The 19,949-nt window shown below is 40.5% G+C and overlaps 1 protein-coding gene across 4 annotated transcripts in view; it reads left to right on the top strand.

Annotated features, from left to right (window-relative positions):
* C10H15orf41 (chromosome 10 C15orf41 homolog) overlaps nt 1–19,949 on the top strand; it is a 232,961-nt gene that overhangs the window by 200,278 nt on the left and 12,734 nt on the right. The window contains exon 11 of one of the 4 annotated variants that reach the window (XM_018054491.1): nt 2,956–3,014. The exons of the other annotated variants lie outside the window; for them this stretch is intronic. Within the exon in view, the coding sequence (XP_017909980.1) occupies nt 2,956–2,986 (31 nt within the window). The 3' untranslated portion in view covers nt 2,987–3,014. Of the gene's footprint in view, nt 1–2,955; nt 3,015–19,949 lie in introns of those variants that run through there. 4 annotated transcript variants of the gene reach the window in all.

Raw genomic sequence — 19,949 nt, 5'->3', positions numbered from 1 at the left:
TATAATTTATAATAAAATATATAACCTGAATCAGTCCAGGTTCAATGCATGAGACAGGGTGCCCTGGGGTGGTGCACTGGGATGACCCAGAGGGGTGGGATGGGGAGGGAGGTGGGAGGGGGGTTCAGGATGAGGAACACATGTACACCCATGGCAGATTCATGTCAATGTATGGCAGAACCACTACAATATTATAAAGTAATTAGCCTCCAATTAAAATAAATAAATTTATATTTTAATTTTTATTATTATATTCACTTATTATATTATTATATTATATTATTATATTATACTTATTTGATTATTATATAATTATTATATTATTTTTATAATTTTCTCAGTTTTAAATAAATACCTATACCCTCACAAACTACCAAAGTCACTTTCTCACTTCAGTCATCTAATGTTGAACAGCCCTTTTTGAGCTACTCTGTTGATTGCTAGATCGATTGGAAAATAATGGTCCAACCCCCCTTTTACCCTGGTTTTTCAGAAACCTATTTTGTATTTAAGGGTTATCAGCATCTAGCTATCAAGACCACCCACTATTGACTTTCCAGACATCTGATCAACATTCAGATAACATTTGTTGAGCTCCCGCTGCATACCAAGCTCTGTTCTAGATTATTGAGTCTGTCTTCATATTTTTTAAGGTGATTGGAAAAGTATGACTCATGATCTAGATAATTCTACTGGGGAGTTAGCATTGGAACTGGAGGCCTCTGAATCTTCTGGAGGCCTTCTGGGTCTTCACATGCTTCATGTTAGAATATTCCTGCCCCTTGTGGCGAGAATGCAGCATTCTGAATGCTCCAGAAGGAATCCTGAATACCAAATACCAAGCAAGTTACCCCAGCCCTGGCTTAGAATGTTGATACCTGCATTGCTCTCATGTACATTTTCTAGGTTGTTGGTTTCATTACAATCTTTCTGCTGCCTCTCACCCACTGCTGTTAGAAGTTGTGAAGCTGCTGAGCCCCCCAGAGTCAGATTGGGGGTATAACTTGAGGAAGTACAGAGAGAGGTAGAGTCCCTGAGCTCTCACAGTGCTACGTGGAGACTGAAACTCCTTTTTCTCATTGTTGGTATTTAAAATACTTTAGCAAGATTCCTTTCTGCCTGAGGCTGCTTTCCACATTCATATCTTTTGCAACCATTTTCTCCCCCTCCTTGTACTTTTCTCTATAGAGAAATAGTATCTATGAGACTTGATTGTGAAATGTTTCTTAGAATTAAATCAATAACACTTTAAGGTTTTCCGGCTTAATTTGTATATATTTGTCTTGGAATATAGTACCCATCTCTCCGGCATGCAATTTTGTAGTTGTTTGGATGTTGGTTTCGGGGTGGGAGGGGAGGAAGTTATATTTTTAGCTATAGTGATTCTCTTTGTAAATGGTGTACACTGTAGTCTGTCCTCCAGTTGATTTACTGCATATGGAACCAACTCACTCTTAAGTACACTCTACAGTTTCAGTGGTTTACAAAACCAATAAAAATATAAAATGCTGAAATAAATATTTAAGATTCCTTTTCTGCATTGCACTGAAGATATGATGAAAATAAATTTTAAAAGAAAGTATTTGCACTTGAGGAATTCAGGTAAAAGTCATGAAGCTATAATTAAAAGCAGAGTTGTAGGGACCAAGTAAAATTTGGGAGAGATGATTAAACTTTACTGTTCATCTTATTTTTATCTTATATTCATTTAAACAAAGCCAATCTTGATGGACTATAAAATATACCATATGTCGTCATTTAAAAATAAAGTTCTGTATTGAAGTTTAGCATGTCTATCCTGTGGCTGCATGCCACCACTCCCTGCATCAGAATCCTTCTCAACACAGGGCTTCAAGGAAGCCCCGCGAACCTATTTTCTGTCTCAGTTTTAGATACATCCCCAGCCTTTCTCCTCCTTCATGACCCTCAACTCTAGCTGGGACGGTTGTCTTATTCCCTTATACATATGCCAGACCCTTCCATCAAAGGCCATCTCACAACCCATCTTCTACTTAAGTCCAGCTTCTTTCTTCAGTGTTCAAAGCACATTCCCTACACAGATACCGGGGCAGAAGTGGAGGGCAGGATGAACTGAGAGATTAAGATTGACATCTATACATTACCATGTATAAAATAGATAGCTAGTGGGAAGCTGCTGTATAGCGCAGGGAGCTCAGCTCAGTGCTCTGTGATGACCTAGAGGAGAGGGATGAGAGGTGGGCGGGAGGGAGGTCCAAGAGGGGAGGGGATATATATACACACACATATATCTGATTCACTTTGTTGTACAGCAGAAACTAAAGCAATATTTTAAAGCAATTATATTTCAATTTTTAGAATTTTAAAAAATAAAAAGCCTTTCCTGGAGACTGCAGCCCAAATGGAGAGCTCAGTGTTTCCCAAACCTGGCTGCACATCCGAACTAATAGAGGCACTTGTTTCAACTCTAACTTCCTCCAGACCTACTAAATCAGACCCACTGGGTTTGAGACCTAGGAAACAGCATTTTATCAAGCTCTCCAGCTGATTCTGATACAACTACCTAATATTCTCCCTTGATGTTTTGGGGGCCACTGGTGTAATGGAAAGAATCAATAATTCTGGAGTTTGTTGGACCTAAGTTCAAATTTCAGTACCTGCCAAGATGCTCAGGTTACCAGACCTCAGTGGGGACTTTGGTCCAGCAGACTACAAAGTTATAATCTCTTTCCCAAAGAACTTTCTGGGGGAAAACCCTGATGCTATACAGGTTTAAGAAACCACCCAGCTAAGTTGATACATTGGATAGTTTGAATATAGTAGTCTGAAGGTGGTCTAGTGAAACAGGCTGCTTTCCTGAGTGGCATATGGTAGCCAGTCTCTCTTTGTGTGTGGTCATACTGTACTGAGTATCAGCAGTGTTCCCCTCTCTCCCCTTCTTTAAAATGCAAATAAGGTTTACTGTCTTTGATCCAGAACTGGATTCCAACTGGAGAATGAGTCTTGATTTCCTAACATGCCGGAGCACTCCACCCATGGTGAGTCAAGATATGGGACTGTTTGTGCCAATAGGGGACCTGAAACTATTTAGACAATTTAGAGATTTCAATGTCATTTAAAGAGGATTTTCCTTTTTTTTTCATTCAGAAGAGAACTGTAGAGTCTTAGAACTAGAAGGAGCCTCAGAAACCATCTCATTCAGCCCTCTTGTTAGTTCTTAGTGAGTTAGTGCCAGCAAATGCTTAGATCAGAAAATCTCGTTAGCTCACCAGAATTAGTTCAGAAACCTTCAAATTGGACATGTATAAGCCAAAATTATACAGCATTTTAAATTGTTTTAAACTGTAAGTTTAAAATGGTTACAATCATTTTTAGTATAATTATATTGACTAGTATAGATTGCTTTTAGAGATGGATTTCTTTACAAACTACCATATTTAGACAATGCCTCCTCCCCTACCTTCTCCCTACAGCTTTTGAAGAGGAATCCTCTTCTCAACCAATAGGCTGATTTGATTAACAGCAGTGAACAACTTTGAAGACTTAACCATAATCAACCTCATTTGCTATGAGAAAAAGAAAATATGTTTGTTTCTTACTAAGCGTTTATTATGAGATGGACCCTGGACACCAGTGCTTTTATATACATTAATTCTGTGGATATCATTTATTAATCCTTACAGCCTTCCTCAGAGTAGATATTATTCTGTGGATATAATTTATTAATCCTTACAGCCATCCTCAGAGTAGATATTATTATTTCTATTTCACTCATAAGGTAACTGAGGCCTGCTTAAAGTCAGATAACTGCTAAGTGGCTGAGCATGGGATCCAATCTAGGTCCAACTTCAGGGGTTCTAAACAGCAATTAATGATATTAGACCATGATTTAGCCTGAGGTTCCTAAAATTTTGAGTTAAATATTGATTAAAACTATGAACTTTCTCCCCTGTATAACTTTGTACACATACAAAATTTTGCCTATGAAATTGACCCTTAAAGAGCAAGGGTTTGAACTGTGGAGGTCCACTTAGAGGTGGATTTTTTTTTGAGTCCATGAATACAGTCCTATGGTTTACCATCTGCAGTTGACTGAATCTGCAGATAAGGAGGGCAGACTATGGGACTTGAACATCACAGATTTTGGTATCTGTGGCAGGTCCTGGAACCGATGGCCCATGGATACATAGGGTCGATTGTAGTTTCAAAAGATTCAGACTCCCTGAAACCCGTGCTACCCAATGAGTGCAAACCTCCAGATTCGGCTTGACAGTAAAGATTGTTAACTAATTACAAGGTAAATAAACAATTTCCTCATGTCCTTCACATATTGATTTTAGCATCTCAGATAGGAATAGGAAGGGGTACTCTAGTTAATTCTGTGAATGTATTCCATTGGACTTGGATATGTGTTACAACTGGGAGTTCACATTCCTCTTTTTGAGTGAGCAGTGACACCATTTTTTTAGATTCCTTTTTTGGTTTTTGTTTAGAAACCATGCTCTCACACTCACTTTTGCAAATATAAATAATAATAGTAATAGAATTTTAAAAATAATAGGGCCAAGAGGTACCTGAGAGATCATCTAGTACAACCTTTTACAGATGAGATAAGAAAGTCTCTGGGACTCTCTCAAGGTCACACAGCCAATTAGTCAGGGTCAAGCTTGGAGTCCCAGTGCTTTTCCTATTGTACAGACTAAAATATTAGTTCATGGCAAACATATCCAAAGAAATAGCAGGTACCCATTTTGTATCTTGAGTCCATTCCTTTCCAAACTGCTAAAACATGTTCTTGCTTGACTGAAAATAAAACAGTAACAAGAGATTTAGCACAAATATTCATTTCAGTCCTATTAAAGTTCAGGGAGAAGCTGAACTGCACATTCAGGAATGTAGCCTGGAGGCCAAGAGCCGTGATGCCACAGTGAGATTGGGAATACTGGCCTGTTGGATGGACCCGTAGTCTGGGTTATCAGCTCAGTGGTTTTACTGAGCTCAGTTAATCCTTTGCATTTAACCCATGAACACTTTTTGGGCATCAGACTGTGCGCCAGGCCATATGCTGGCCCTTGGAACATGGGGACACCTAAGATCCAATCCCTGTTGTCACAGAGATCTCAGGCATTGTGGGGAACCAATATAGCTCTTACTCCCAGAACGTTTTACTCAGTGAAGGAGAGAGCATACTCAATGTCATTCATATTCCAGACAGCATCTTGGAGGCATTCCTCCTTAGAGAAATGGCTTAGTTCCTCAAAGGTTTTCTCCTTGGAGGAAAATATTTTCAGTTTGTGTTAGCAGAGTATTGGCTAGGATACATAGTTTTTCCTTCAACAGCAGTTCCTCTTCCAGAAGTAGTCATAGATCAAAACCAGACTAATTAAGAAATAGGAGCTGGTTTTCTTTCACAAGGCCAATAATTACCAACCCTGGATTTTCAAGGTTGTCTCCAATGATCTTAAGGGACATTGAAAAATTCCCAGAATAAAAGTAATTCTCATTCCCTGTAATTTATAACCCAAATACATATAAGGATTACACACCACAATAAAAAGTTAGTGTTATGGCAAAAACAAACTATACAAGGAGAAGCTGGACTCCCAAAAGTGGGTGGGTGGGGTTATTCTGTTAGGTCAGCAAAAATGTGATGATGTAGCCATTAACAGCCATTCACCTTTTACAAGAAAATGAATATAAACTACATCTTAATACCACTTATTCACTTCTAGTCAATCATCACTCTCAAAGTGAACTAATCATTCAACATGTTGGTTCTTATTTTAAGACGATTCTGTACTAAGCTGTGAAATGGTAGTGGCGTTTTCAGATTTTAAGTTTTTGTGATATTTTAAGTTGTAAACAACTCTTTCAAACCAGGAGAGAGAGAAAAAGAGAGCATGAGCAAGCATGATTGTGTGTGTGTTGATATGAACAAACGTATGCAAGAGTTTTTCATCAGGGATTTCTCAGTGCATTATAATGCAAATTGCATTTTTAAACCAGCCAAACTATTGATGGCTTTATTGAATGGAATAATTTATTTCATAAGTATTTTAGTCAGATGACATTTCATCATCAAACAACAGTAAACACAATAACCATTTCCCATAAGACTATTCTCTTGAGCCAAGGGCTTAAAAAAGAAAATAAAACTTGCCTTGTTCCAAACATAGCATTGTACTAAACAGTTGTTTATTTCACTAGAAAAGAAAAGAGTTCTGCCAGCCAGACGTGGTGGACCAGAAAAACATACCGCTATGTCAGATCATCCCAAGAAATCTCCATTTTTTTCTTCCTTTCCTAATAATGTTTGACAAGTAGAGATGAATTTTTAAAATCCAAGTCTCTTTTATGCCATTCATTGGGATAATACTATAAAATCTCTCCTCGGGTACTCAGAGTATTACAACATCAATGACCTGTCAGCAGCTGCGTACAGTTTTTCTTTTTAAGACTGTGTAAAGCTATGGTTAAATTCTAATTTTCTAAAATAGGTTTAAGTATGGGGCGAGCCAAAATTAGGTGCACTTTTCTTGCTAGAAATCAGACCACAAATTGCACATTGTACTTACAAAGATGATTAAGGCGGTCCAGCCGCACACCAGCAGTTCAGCAGATTAATTGGAGCATGCAGATTTGTGTAAAAACATATGTTGGGACTGGTGAAACCTATTTTTTTTTAATGCTGTTCCAAAGTTTTTTTATATTTTTATTTCAAGTTCCACTGTATAATTTGTACATTATCTAATTCTCCCCTAAAAGTCTCAAATTCATATATGCCAGGGGTCCAATATTTAGGGGTTTTTGTCAAAATGGAAATGCCTTATTGGTATCTTTCTCCCAATTAGCTGGTGGCAACCTTTTTCACTTAGTAAACCTCAAAGTGTTCATTATTTTAAAATTGTTGCATGATGAAACCAGAGCGACTTGTTTAAACAAGGCATAGACTTGGGAGCCAAATGGAGCTGGAGCCTTTGAGCCCTGATTCACAAGGACATGTAGTGAGCACTTGGGAAATATAAGTTGGAATTTGCTGGAAAATGTGAATTAAGAATAACTCTCAAAGATTTGAGATCAAGTATGCAAAGTGCCTGGCAGAGTGCCTGGTGCTTAGCGGAGAGCTCAGTGTAGCGTGGGGAGGAGGGTGGAAGTGGTGGCCGAGGCGGCCCAGTGGAGGATGATCGTGGTAGCTCTGCGTGTGGTGGGAGTGAACTTGGACATCTAGGCAGTTAAGTCAGTTATTTCAGGGGGGAAAAAGCAAGCGGTACTTACTTAAAGCAGCTGTGAAGAGCTTCACATGTAAATTTCTTGCCGTGTTCCTAAGATGCAACAATCACTGCAAAGTTCAGTGAACACTTGGTGCCCTTATATGCTTAAGACTATGTCTGCTCTAAAGTTTTCTGTTGCTCTTATTATATTTACTTTTCAGCAGTGAAAAAGAATCTCTCATTCTGTGGCTAAAATCCCAGTCTCTCGTGAAGTTTGTTATTGTTGGAATTTAGCTGGATCTCATCTTAAACAATGCTTAAATCTTGAGTTATCCAGTCTCAGCTTTCCCTTTGGTTCTGTTTGGTAAGTAAATCCCTCCTTTGTTTCTCAGTTTCTTCACATACTGGGTATCTCTCCTCCCCTCTGCTATTTTTCCCTGCAGTCCCATAAACATAATTGTTGCACCATGGCGACTCTTGTAGAAATAGGCTGGAGTTCCTGTAGACACCATTTTCAAGATAGTTCCATGCTTCTTTCTTGGTACTGCAAGTGGATGACTTCGCACCCAAGTGAAACCAGAAAGTACTGCTAAGTGCTGTTTTATTTGGACTGTAAGGAGATCTGAATGATCTATGGGATTGAGTCCAGATGTCAGAGTACCATCCTGTAAAGTCTAGTTTGCTTGCACATATTCACCAAAAACGGCCTCTGTGATTCTTTCCTTTGTATATTTCTGAGACTGGATTAACATTACATGGAGCAAGTTCCAGGTCATTGATCCATCCAAAGGAAAATACCTGTTAAGTCAATCACAGAACAGTTCAGGCTGTTCTCATATACTTGGGCTCCCAACATAGCAAAATTATAATTGTAGCAATTTTGCCAAAAAGAGGTACTAGGAAGTGATGACCACTAATTTTAGTAATTTTTCTGATGTTCTTCTGGATCTTGCTGTTAACTAAAGAGAAGAGTTTGACGGGCCATACGCTTGGACTAACTAGGCTTCCGTTGTTCATCTGAAAAAAAGTTGGATGACCATTAATATTTTGAGAGTGCATGACTTACTAACCCATTACAGTAATTGAGTAATTACTCAATTGAGCAGCCATTATAGGGGAAACTTAGCCCAGAACGCCTCTGAGGCAGATTAGTGCAAGTGACACTGATATGCATATGCATGCATATATATACTTTAGTTCAAAAAAGAGTCACTGATCATAGCCTGAGCTGGTGATTGGGCTTGGTGATCGGGCTTTTTGCACACTGTGGTTTAATAACTGTCTCTCCTGTGACTTTCTCTATGAAACTGTTCCCATTACTGTGTGCAGATAGCTACTTGGAAGTCAAGCACCTCGCAGGAGGTCAAATACTTTTTGCAGAAAGAATCAGTAATAATTCTTGAACCCAGGATTTATTATAACTGAGAAACTGCTTTCCCAAAGTTTAATTTAACCCTTCATTTGTTAGTTTGACTCACTTTTATACCAAATAAACAGCTGAATCCATACTGCTCATAGTGGTTGCACAAACACCCGAAAGACCTTTTATAGTATTGGCTACTGCTACTGCTGCTAAGTCACTTCAGTCGTGTCCGACTCTGGGCGACCCCAAAGATGGCAGCCCACCAGGCTCCGCCGTCCATGGGATTCTCCAGGCAAGAACACTGGAGTGGGTTGCCATTTTCTTCTCCAATGGATGAAAGTGAAAAGTGAAAGTGAAGTCACTCAGTCATGTCCGACTCTGTGCGACCCCATGGACTGCAGCCCACCAGGCTCCTCTGTCCATGGGAGTTTCCAGGCAAGAGTACTGGAGTGGGGTGCCATTGCCTTCTCCATAGTATTGGCTAATATTTTAATAATTCTACCTAAAACTTCATTAAATTGAGATCAACAAGTTACACCAGACATGGGGATTATAAAGTATTTGATCTAATACAAAGCTTATTGGGTTTCCCAGGTGGCACAGTGGTAAAGAATCCGCCTGCCAATGCAGGAGACGCAGAAGACTGGGTTCGATCCCTGGCTCAGGAAGATCTCCTAGCAGAGGACATGGCAACCCATTCCAATATTCTTGCCTGGAGAATCCCATGGACAGAGGAACCTGTCGGGCTACAGTCCAGGGGGTTGCAAAGAGTCAGATATAACTGAAGGACTAAGCATACACACACACAGTTTATTAATCCTAACTTCCCATAGATTCCAGAGTTTAAATTCTGACAATGTTCATCAAGTAAGAGAACATTAAGAAGAAACAAATAAGGAATATTTCTAAATTAGCATGCATGTCCTTAATATAAAATTCATTTCATTTTTAATTTGAGTTCGAGGCAACAAAGCCAGAAATACATATTTTTAAAGTAACTTTTGATTCCTTTAGTTAAAATCTCAGTTCTCAGTCCTGTGTGAATGAATGGTACACATTGGGTTATATTCTTTATCTCCTCCTAACTCTGCTTAACGATACTACTAATCTTTTTTTTTAATAATTTTTATAAACTGTAGTATTTCTGAAATTGTGCTAGACGTATACACATTTCAAAGATGTAGATATTTGTCTGCCGTGTGTATGATATACTCCTCCTCAGTGGACCCATCATCTCATTGTAACAGCCCTTCATTTTTATTCTATCAGTATTCAAATCTTTTTGTCTATTTCCTTCTGGTTGGGTTTATGGACACAGCTCCCAGAAGGTCAGTGTTTTGTGTGTATGAGATCCTATGTGTGTGCTCAGTCACTGCAGTCATGTCTGACCCTTTGGGACCCCGTAGACTGTGGCCTGCCAGGCTCCTCTGTCCATGGGATTCTCCAGGCAAGAATACTAGAGTAGGTTGCCATGCCCTCCTCCAGATGATCTTCCTGTCCCAGGGGATCAAACCCACATCTCCTGTGCCTCCTGCATTGCAGGTGGATTCTTTACTGCTGAGCCACCAGGGAAGCCCAGGAGATCCTATTAGACCCCAGTATATGAGTCACTCGGGCTCCCCTCGTGGCTCAGATGGTAAAGAATCTCCCTGCAGTGCACCCATTCTAGTATTCTTGCCTGGAGAATTCCATGGAACTACGATACAGTCACAAAGAATGGGACACTACTGAGCAACTTTTACTTTTTCTTTTCTTTAAGCCACCCATACATTACCTGCCACCCACCCTACCTCTAACCTGCTCTCGTTCTCTTCCCGCTGTCTCTCATCTGCACTTGGGGTCTCTACTTCCCCACGTCTCCACAGTCTTTCAACAACAGCTGGTACACAGCAGCTGCTCACCAGACGCAGCACAGGTGAGCACCCTGACCACTTTTCTCTCTTTAACACTGTTAAGCCCACCCCTTGACTTTCTGATCCCACGCGTTCCTGATTCTCCTTCTACCCTGTTAGCACCTCTCTAACAGGATCTGCACAACTTTCTTGGCTGGTTCCCCTTCCTCCATAGCTCCTGACATTCTCAGTCCCCCATTTCCATCCTCAAACCCCCTCTCTCTCTTTACTCGCTTAGCCAAATCTTGTCTGCATGTCTGTCTTCCAAATTTATACCATCCATTTAGATCTTCTCCTTAAGTTCCATTCTTTTAATTGCCTACTGCACTGATTTTCAAACTGACTCCTAGGGAGGCTCCTTTGTACCAGACACAAATGCTTGTATTCTTATCCTTGCCCTGTCTATACCCTTCCTTCTCAATCTCACATTCTTCTCTCAGCCTTGAAAACCAAGTAGAAATTTCAACTCTTTAGTGAAATCTCCCTCACTGTCACGCCTCTACCTCCCCCTCAACACCACTGAACTGTGGTCGCTTTTCAGAAATTACAGCACAGTAGTTAGTAACTATACTTTCATGTTCTGAACTTACATTTTCATTTCCATCAGCAAGGATACTAGATATTTTTACCTTCTAAGCCCCTTACCATTTAACCTCCCTATAATCACTTGTAGATAACATTTAAAGTTACTCAGTCTTTTGTTATTTAAATATCCTCTCTCATTAGACCCAGAACTATCCTAAGATTATAATATATTTAACTTCCCAAAATCTATTAGGTTAATTAATATTAAATAAGTTAATATGTTCTTAATCATAATACTATTATGATCATATATATATTTATGCATTTTATTCTGAATCAAAGTTTGATTGTAGTATAATCAGTTTTATCACTTAAGAGCTGACTTCTATCTGTAGTGAAAAATATTACGAGTCCTTGTGTTTTAATTTCATTCCTAATGTATAGCTACTAGGAATTATAGCCAAAGACCGAAATCAGGTAATGTGCACAATTTATTTCTCTTAAATAGGAAGGTGATTATATTTATACTTTTTGATAGGAATTTCTCTTAAGTAGGAAGGTGATTATATTTATACTTTTTGATAGGAATTATGCGACTTACAGTTGTAAAATTGGAATAAGGCCAATATATTTTTACTTACCTAAAAGGTAAAATACTCACATTTAAAAAGAAATACAATTCTTGTTGATGTATAGCAAAACCACAAAGTTCTGTAAAGCAATTATCCTTCAATTAAAAAAAATTTTTTAAGATAATTATATTTTTTACAAAACCAAATGAGTAGCTTGAAGTCAGGCATAATTTGTTTTAATTTTTAAAACTTTAATTAGCACACCCTGACAGATAAAAATTAATGTTACCTTCTGATGTTTGAAGATGCCTGACAAAAATCCCATTTTATAGGATTGAAAGGTTTGCCTGTGTGTACAACGTGAGAAGTAGCTTGTCAGAAGTGATGACATCAAATGTAAAATATCTCAATTAGTCTCAAAACAAAATTATTACTTAAATGTATTTTAATAGTGCTTAGCAATCATATCAAATTCATAACATTTAAATACTCTCTGAATAATGATAATGAATCCTTTGATCTCTCTACACAAGATAAGATGTAAACTGTAAAGATTCACATTTTATTCTAACCCAACTGGAAGAGTAATAAAAGGGGGAACATAGGGTAAAATGGTTCAACAGAACTTTCCAAGTTCCCTCTGTCATCCCTGGATTCCAGTTCAGCAGATCTCAGTTCTAAGGTCAGTGTCTTCCAATAAGCTTCTGAGGACTCACTCAGCTTCCCTAAATACATCTTCCTAATCAACATTTCCTTGAAAACATAAGGTGAAGTCGCTTAGTCATGTCTGACTCTTTGCAACCCTGTGGACTGTAGCTTACCAGGCTCCTCCGTCCATGGGATTCTCCAAGGAAGAATACTGGAGTGGGTTGCCATTTCCTTCTCCAGGGGATCTTCCCGACCCAGGGATCGAACCCAGGTCTCCCACATTGAAGGCAGACGCTTTAACCTCTGCGCCACCAGGGAAGCCCATTGAAAGCATAAAGCACTGTGTAAATGTAAATTGATGTTATTTCCTCATGCCTGGAAAAAGAAAGAGTTGGGGAGCGGGGGGAATGTCTTCACAGCTTAGTTATTTGCTCCTTTAATCAAGATTTCTCCTCCTTTAAGCCTTATCTAGATTAGTGAAACAATCTGCTTTTCCTCATGTTTCCTAAAATAAAAAGAAAAGACTGAAGTATCCTCCAGACTGACTGTCCCCAGTGCCTCAAGGCCTTAAACAATTACTATCATTTAACTTTGGGTAGTTTATATACTGTTACCCAAAGACATTGACCCTACCGACAAACAAAATTGCAAACCATTTTCTTGAGCTGATGTTCAATACTTTCAGTTCAGTTCAGTCACGCCCAACACTTTGAGAGCCCATGGACTGCAGATCAGCAGGCTTCCCTGTCCATCACCAACTCCTGGAGCTTCCTCAAACTCGAGTCCATTGAGTTGGTGATGCCATCCAACCATCTCGTCCTCTGCCATCCCCTTCTCCTCCAACCTTCAATCTTTCCCAGCATCAGGGTCTTTTCACATGAGCCAGTTCTTCACATCAGGTGGCCAAAGTATTAAAGTTTCAGCTTCAGCATCAGTCCTTCCAATGAATATTCAGGACTAATCTCCTTTAGGATGGACTGGTTGGATCTCCTTGCAGTCCAAGGGACTCTCAAGAGTCTTCTCCAACACCACAGTTCAAAAGCCTCAATTCTTTGGCACTCAGCTTTCTTCACAGTCCAACTCTCACATCCATACATGACCGCTGGAAAAACGATAGCTTTGACTAGATGGACCTTTGTTGAAAAAGTAATGTCTCTGCTTTTTAATATGCTGTCTAGGTTGGTCATGTAGTTTCTTCCAAGGAGCAAGCATCTTTTAATTTCATGGCTACAGTCACCATCTGCAGTGATTTTGGAGCCCAAGAAAATCAAGTGTCTCACTGTTTCCATTGTTTCCCCATCTGTTTGCCATGAGGTAATGGGACTGGATCCCATGATCTTAGTTTTTTGAGTGTTGAGTTTTATGCCAGCTTTTTCACTCTCCTCTTTCACTTTCATCAAGAGGCTCTTTAGTTCCTCTTTCTGTCGTAAGAGTGGTGTCATCTGCATATCTGAGGTTATCTAAATCTTCTGTGACCTTTTCTGCTTGTCATGGTATGTGTTTGAAATTTGTAAGTAGTAAATCTCAGCAAAATGAAGAGGCAAAATGAGAACGTTTGCTGTTAAAATATTACAGTAGAATATACTTGCAGAATGAATGGCATTAATTCTAACAAATAAGTGAGATTCAGTCAGAGAACAAACCTCTTTTGTTAATCATCTCTCAGTTAAATTAAAACAGTCTGTATTTCACCCTAGGAGTCTAACATTAGGCTTCCTCTTAAAATTATGCCCCAAATGTGATATCCTTCTTTCTTGGGAAGGTTATTTCCATCTTCTTCTGACATGTCCTATCTTGTGCTGGAGAGCTTGAGAGCAGTATCTGACCACCTGTAGGTATTAGAGTGAAGAGTTTTCAGCCTATGACATGGGGACTATTAGTCCTACCAGAGACAGATCAGTCTAGAACCAGTGTATAATCTTGGGTGAGATCAAAGAATTATTTCAAATGGTGACTGTAATCTGTTTCTGTAAGGCAGTGCTTGGTCTGTAAATAAGCCTGAGGGGTGTTATCAATGTGTCAGGATCTCTGAGTGATTGATCTGTGTTGGGTAGATCATGAAAATAGACAGAAAACACAGGGGTTGCTTCCCTGGGGAAATCGTGGTGGTAAATTGCCATATGTGTCCCTGTTAGGAGCCTAGCTGATCTGATTAGGGACATAACAGCTTTACAGACAGGACTTTGGGACTCTAAAGATCTTCCATGTCTTTCTGTGAAATTCAAATAAAACTGTCCCTTGCTTCTCAGTCTCAAACACAGACTTTGGCAGTAATCAGGACTGTTGCCAGCAATCTTTCCCAGTCTTACATTCTAAATACCTCCTTCCCAGAGTTGTTATCACTCAGAAGTACAGCTAGAGGTGGATTTGTATCCACCTAAAAGGTAAGGAGGGCCTTCCTTAGAGGCTAGATGGTAAAGAATCTGCCTGCAATACAAGAGACCTGGGTCAGTCCCTGGGTTGGGAAGATCCTCTGGAGAAGGGAATGGCTACCCACTCCAGTATTCTTGCCTGGAGAATTCCATGGACAGAGGTGGGCTACAGTCCATGGGGTCACAAAGAATCAGACACACTGAGCAACTAGCACTTTTTTTTTTTCCACCAAAGGTGAGGAAGGAGTGCTAGAGTGGTACTATTCTGCACCACAAAGGCGAGGTGACGAATCCAAACTAAAGAGAGAAGTTTCTGTCTTATTTCCATGTAAAAATGTCCCAGCAAAAATTTGCTCAAAGAAAAGGTAGGAAGTGTGAAAAACAGTAGTTCTCACTTCCCCTTTACTGTGCCAGTCAACACCAATGGCTGTCCTGCTTTGGGAAGTAGGAAAGCTTACCAAGGCAAATGACTTAAGTAAAGCAAATATTGATAATAGCACTGTTTTTGAAACTATTGAGCCCATTCTTTGTATGTCATTAGATTCATGATCTAGACTACATCTAAGCATAATAGCTGTGCAAAGACCCTCTGTGTAACTTTTCTACCTTTCATTCATTAATTCAGCCAATATTTACTCAACATCTGCGATGTCCCATATGGGCTTCCCAGGTAGCGCTAGTGGTGAAGAATCCGCCGACCGATGCAAGAGATACAGGAGACACAGCTTCAATCCCTGGGTCGGGAAGATCCCCTGGAATAGGGAATGGCAACCCACTCTAGTATTCTTGCCTGGAAAATTCCATGGATGGAGGAGCCTGGCAGGCTATTGTCCATGGGGCCACAAAGGGTCAGACACGACAGAGAACACACACACATACGCACATACATGCCTTGTACCACCAGATGCCAAGTTGGTAAAGTAGACAGGACATTGCTTTTATGGAATATATGTCTATAAGGGAGGTAAACATTAAACAAAAATAAATATGTAATTGTTACATCTCTCAAACTTAGACTTTGGCAATGACAAACCAGTTCATTTTGCTTCTGAATCCTTTAAAATCATAAATTTCATAAATCAAAACAAATTCCATAAATACAAGTAAGTTTTATAATGAAATATTTTATATGTTTTATAATGACATATGTCTGCAGTCATAATATTGAAAAATAAATGGTAAGCCTAGGTATTGTTTGTGCAAGGCATCAGACCTAATATTAAGCATTTTCATTATTTATTATTGGATGAGAATTTGTACTTAACCAGCTGCCATAACGGGTAGGTCATATTTGTCTTCCTTTTTCCTTCAACAAATATTTTTTTAAAATAGTGATAATGGATCTATTCTTGGCCTTCTTCATAATGGAGTGGGGGCAGAGTTTTCTCTGTCTTTGACATTAAATGTTACTGGTCTGACAAGGACTTCAGCTACATCAACAACCACACAAAAAAAGTAAGGTCTTTGGCAAGCACGAGGCACTCACAGATTACTTCAAATATCATCTTGCATTGGCCTTAACATGGCCTGTTAGTTCAAGCCCTAAAAATAAACACCTATTAATCAGCTAATGGCAACATGGATGGACCAGCTCTCTGACTGTGGGGACCTCAGTCTAACCTCATTCAATAGCTTGTCTTATGTCACCCAGGATGAGGTAGTTTGCAGCCAGGAATGCCTCTAAAAGAAGACAGTCAAAAGCTGAACTAAATGTTTAAAATAACCTCTGTAACTCCTCTCCACACTGACAGATTGCTTTCAACTCGAATGGAGTCAAACCACAGCACCAGCCCTAGTGGCCTTCCTGGGGCCAACTCAGAGCCGCAGAGTTTGTCAAGTAAACCTGCAGGTTTGGCGGAGCTCTCTCTCCCTTGTCTTGCTTTTAATCAGAAAACAACCAGAGTAGAACTCACTCCTGGAAGTCCTTATCTTCATAAAATGTAGCTAATGACTCCTGTTAAGTTCAATAAGGTTGCTGTGTAAGTCACTAAGGAAACTGTTGGCCAGTCACCTCCTGCCCGCAGACCTCTCAAAGAATACAAGCTGGAGGGACCCCCGTGGAGCTGGGCTGTGACTGTTTATATACATGTACTTTGTCCCAGCGACAGTGGAAAGCTGAGCCCTCAATATAGCTTTCAGTTTCTTGGTTTTGCTGTGTTGTTTTTTTTTTTTTTTGAATGGCAGTCTTTTTTCTGTATGTAGTGGAAATGGGGGGAGGGAGAGAGATTTGTTTTAATGTATACTTTTCTCTAATGTGTTTACCCCCAAATAAGTGAGCTGTAGTAGATACTTTGTCCCCACAGAAAGTAAATATTTAGCTCACAAATTCCATACAGAAACATGGCCCCGGGTATTTGGGTTTCATAAAAGAGGATTAGCCTGGGGCAAAGGGCTGGTGTGCCTGCTCCATGGATCCGGAGGAACAGGCCCTCCACTTGTGCACCACCCCTTTGGCCCTCAGCGGCCTCACTCCCACCCCACTTTTCCAACTGTGTCTTCTGCCAGGCCCATGATCTTTGTTGATTCCGAACTTTTCTGAGCTGCCCCCGAAGCACCCAGGCTTTTGCTCATCACCCTGTCTGTGCTTCTCCCTCCACCAGAAGCACCCTCCCTGCCTTACCACTGAGCAAACCTGACCTCAAGACTCCAAGGTCACCTTACTTCTGCTCGAGCCTTCCCTCCCCTCCTCGGGGCCACCGCAGGGCCTTCTGCACAGTTCTCGCGCAGTCTGTCCTCCTCATCTGTCTCTGTTGTTGCTGTTCAGTTGCTCAGCCATGTCCGACTCTTTGCAACCCCATGAACTGCAGCACGCCAGGCTTCCCTACCCTCCACCATCTCCCAGAGTCTGCCCAAACTCATGTCCATTGAGTCAGTGATGCCATCCAACCATCTCATCCTCTGTCATCCCCTTCTCCTCCTGCCCTCAATCTTTCCCAGCATCAGGGTCTTTTCTAATCAGTCAGCTCTTCGCATCAGGTGGCCAAAGTATTGGAGCTTCGACATCAGTCCTTCCAATGAATATTCAGGACTGATTTCCTTTAGGATTGACTGGTTTGATCTCCTTGCAGTCCAAGTGACTCTAAAGGGTCTTCTCCAACACCACTGCCTTTTAACCTACTTGTCCGCCTTACTCCTAAAAGCCCCTGGAAGACAAGGATGGTATCAGGTATTCTTTGAATCCAGGAGACTTGAATCTGAAATGGGTACATTGGGCCTCACGTTTACTAGAATGCCTTCCTCTAGATGTATTTAAAAGGGGATCAGTCAGAAGAAGGATTCACAAAGCCCAGCCCTGAAGAATGACTCAAAACCTTCAGAAGGACAGATAAGATATTTTCCACCATGCAGACCTTCAGCACACCAGCATCCAGCCCAGGGGAGCCTGCTGGCTGTGTCTAGATTTAAGGTCTATTTCCAGGTGACATCAGTTCAACTTGCCTCCCGTGCGTCTGTCTGCTCTGGGCAGTCAGGTGTCTCCTGCCCACCTCACCGCCCTGTTGGTGACTGTCTTCTGGAGTTGGGCCAGCGTGCCTTTTCACTCCCTCAACACAGTTGCCTTATCACTTGGAAACATCCCTGCCTCGGTGCTTCATTGTATGGATCTGGTGTTAAATTAGTAATGCAGTCAAAAATAAAATCAAATAGGATCTTTATGGGCTTAAATTTAAAATGTTGTTAACTATACAGTTGACCTTCTAAGTTCAGTTTAACCATAAAATGCATTCTTTGTTTCCCAAGCTCAATATTCTATTTCTAATTTGCTATTTTATTGTACCTTTTTTGGGGGGAAGGGTAGAAATAAACTAAAAGCCTTAACCCAGTGTATAGAAGCCACCAGATCCTTGTTTTTCTTAAAGGAGCACTGTTGCAAATGTGTAAAGATCATTTTTTAACGTTTACGTATTATTAGAAAGTAAAGCAATAGGAATACAGACTCCGCCTGAGCCTGATACAGGCACCATATCAATGGCACGTGTGGTTCGCAGAGTGCAAACCCACATGTCCTACACAAATACAGTTCACTTTCATAGTTTGAAATCTCTTCACTCATCTTAAACACCTTAAGGTATTTGGAAAGGGAGGAAGAAATAAAACAGATGAACCTGCTGAGATATGGCCAGGAACAGTAGTACTTCATTTTGATTGATGTTTTTACAACCTTATCTTCTAGATAAAAGCTACTGTAAACAAAAGCCTACCTGAATTGATTGTATTTTAAGAGAGCCACCTGTGTGCAGCGATTGGTTCCCAAGTGCTTAGTTTTTCTTCTTAGCAGTCAGTTCCCACCCACCTTACAGTCACCACCTCAACCACCAGGAGTGGCCCTTCCAGGGAATGGCACTTCTGTTTTCTACCAGGTTTTAAGCCGCAGCATCATCTCCTCCATAGCAACCTGGAAAGCAGGGATTCCTAATAGCCCCTCTGGGAGCTAGCTCTTCAGAATGTGCAACTCAGGCATGTTTTTAAGGCTCATTTTCTCATGTTTAAAAATGATTTTTCTTCCCTGCATGGTGGAGAGTATCAGCAAAAGATTTTTTCCCCCAAATGTTGTTATTCAGTTGTGTCCGACTCTTTGTGACCCCATGGACTGTAACATGCCAGGCTTCCCTGTCATTTGTTATCTCCCTGAGTTTTCTCAAGTTCATGTCCATTCATTTGATGATGCCATCCAACCATCTCATTCTCCGTTGCCCCCGTCTTCTCCTGCCCTCAGTCTTTCCCAGAATCAGGGTCTTTTCCAGTGAGTCAACTCTTCGCAGGAGGTGGCCAAAGTATTGGAGCTTCAGCTTCAGCATCAGTCCTTCCAAAAATATTCAGGGTTAATTTCCTTTAGGATGGACTAGTTGGATCTCCTTGCTGTCCAAGGGACTCTCAAGAGTCTTCTCCAGCACTTCAGTTTGAAAGCATCAGTTCTTCAGTGCTCAGCCTTCTTTATGGTCCAACTCTCACATCCATACCTGACTACTGGAAAAACCGTAGCCTTGACTATATGGACCTTTGTCAGCAAAGCGATGCCTCTGCCATGGTAGCGTCCACAGCTTCCCCTGAGGCAGGGGCCCTGTCGTGTTTTCGTTCATGTATGCATGTATCCGCTCACCCCTTATTCATTGGTTGACTCCCGCGTGCCTCTGAAATACAAGCTGTTCTTCGGAACTTCGTATTCTAAAAAGTGTTTGTTTAATAACTGCCAGGCTGGATTATTCTTTTTTTTTTTATTTTCTGAGCACTATTTTTTGTTTGTTTGTTTCTCTTTACCAGGCCATTTTTCCTAATGACATGGATGGTTCTACCTTCTCATTTTTTTTTTCTCCTCTTTCCAGCATTTGCCTTTATGAATCTATACAATTGAGAAGTTTGCTTTTGAGGACTGTGATGATTTAGCCAGA

This window comes from Capra hircus, chromosome 10 (genome assembly GCF_001704415.2).
Source record: "Capra hircus breed San Clemente chromosome 10, ASM170441v1, whole genome shotgun sequence".
Taxonomy (NCBI): domain Eukaryota; kingdom Metazoa; phylum Chordata; class Mammalia; order Artiodactyla; family Bovidae; genus Capra; species Capra hircus.
The sequence above is the reverse complement of the archived record's forward strand: the minus strand, read 5'-3'. Positions and strand labels throughout refer to the sequence as shown.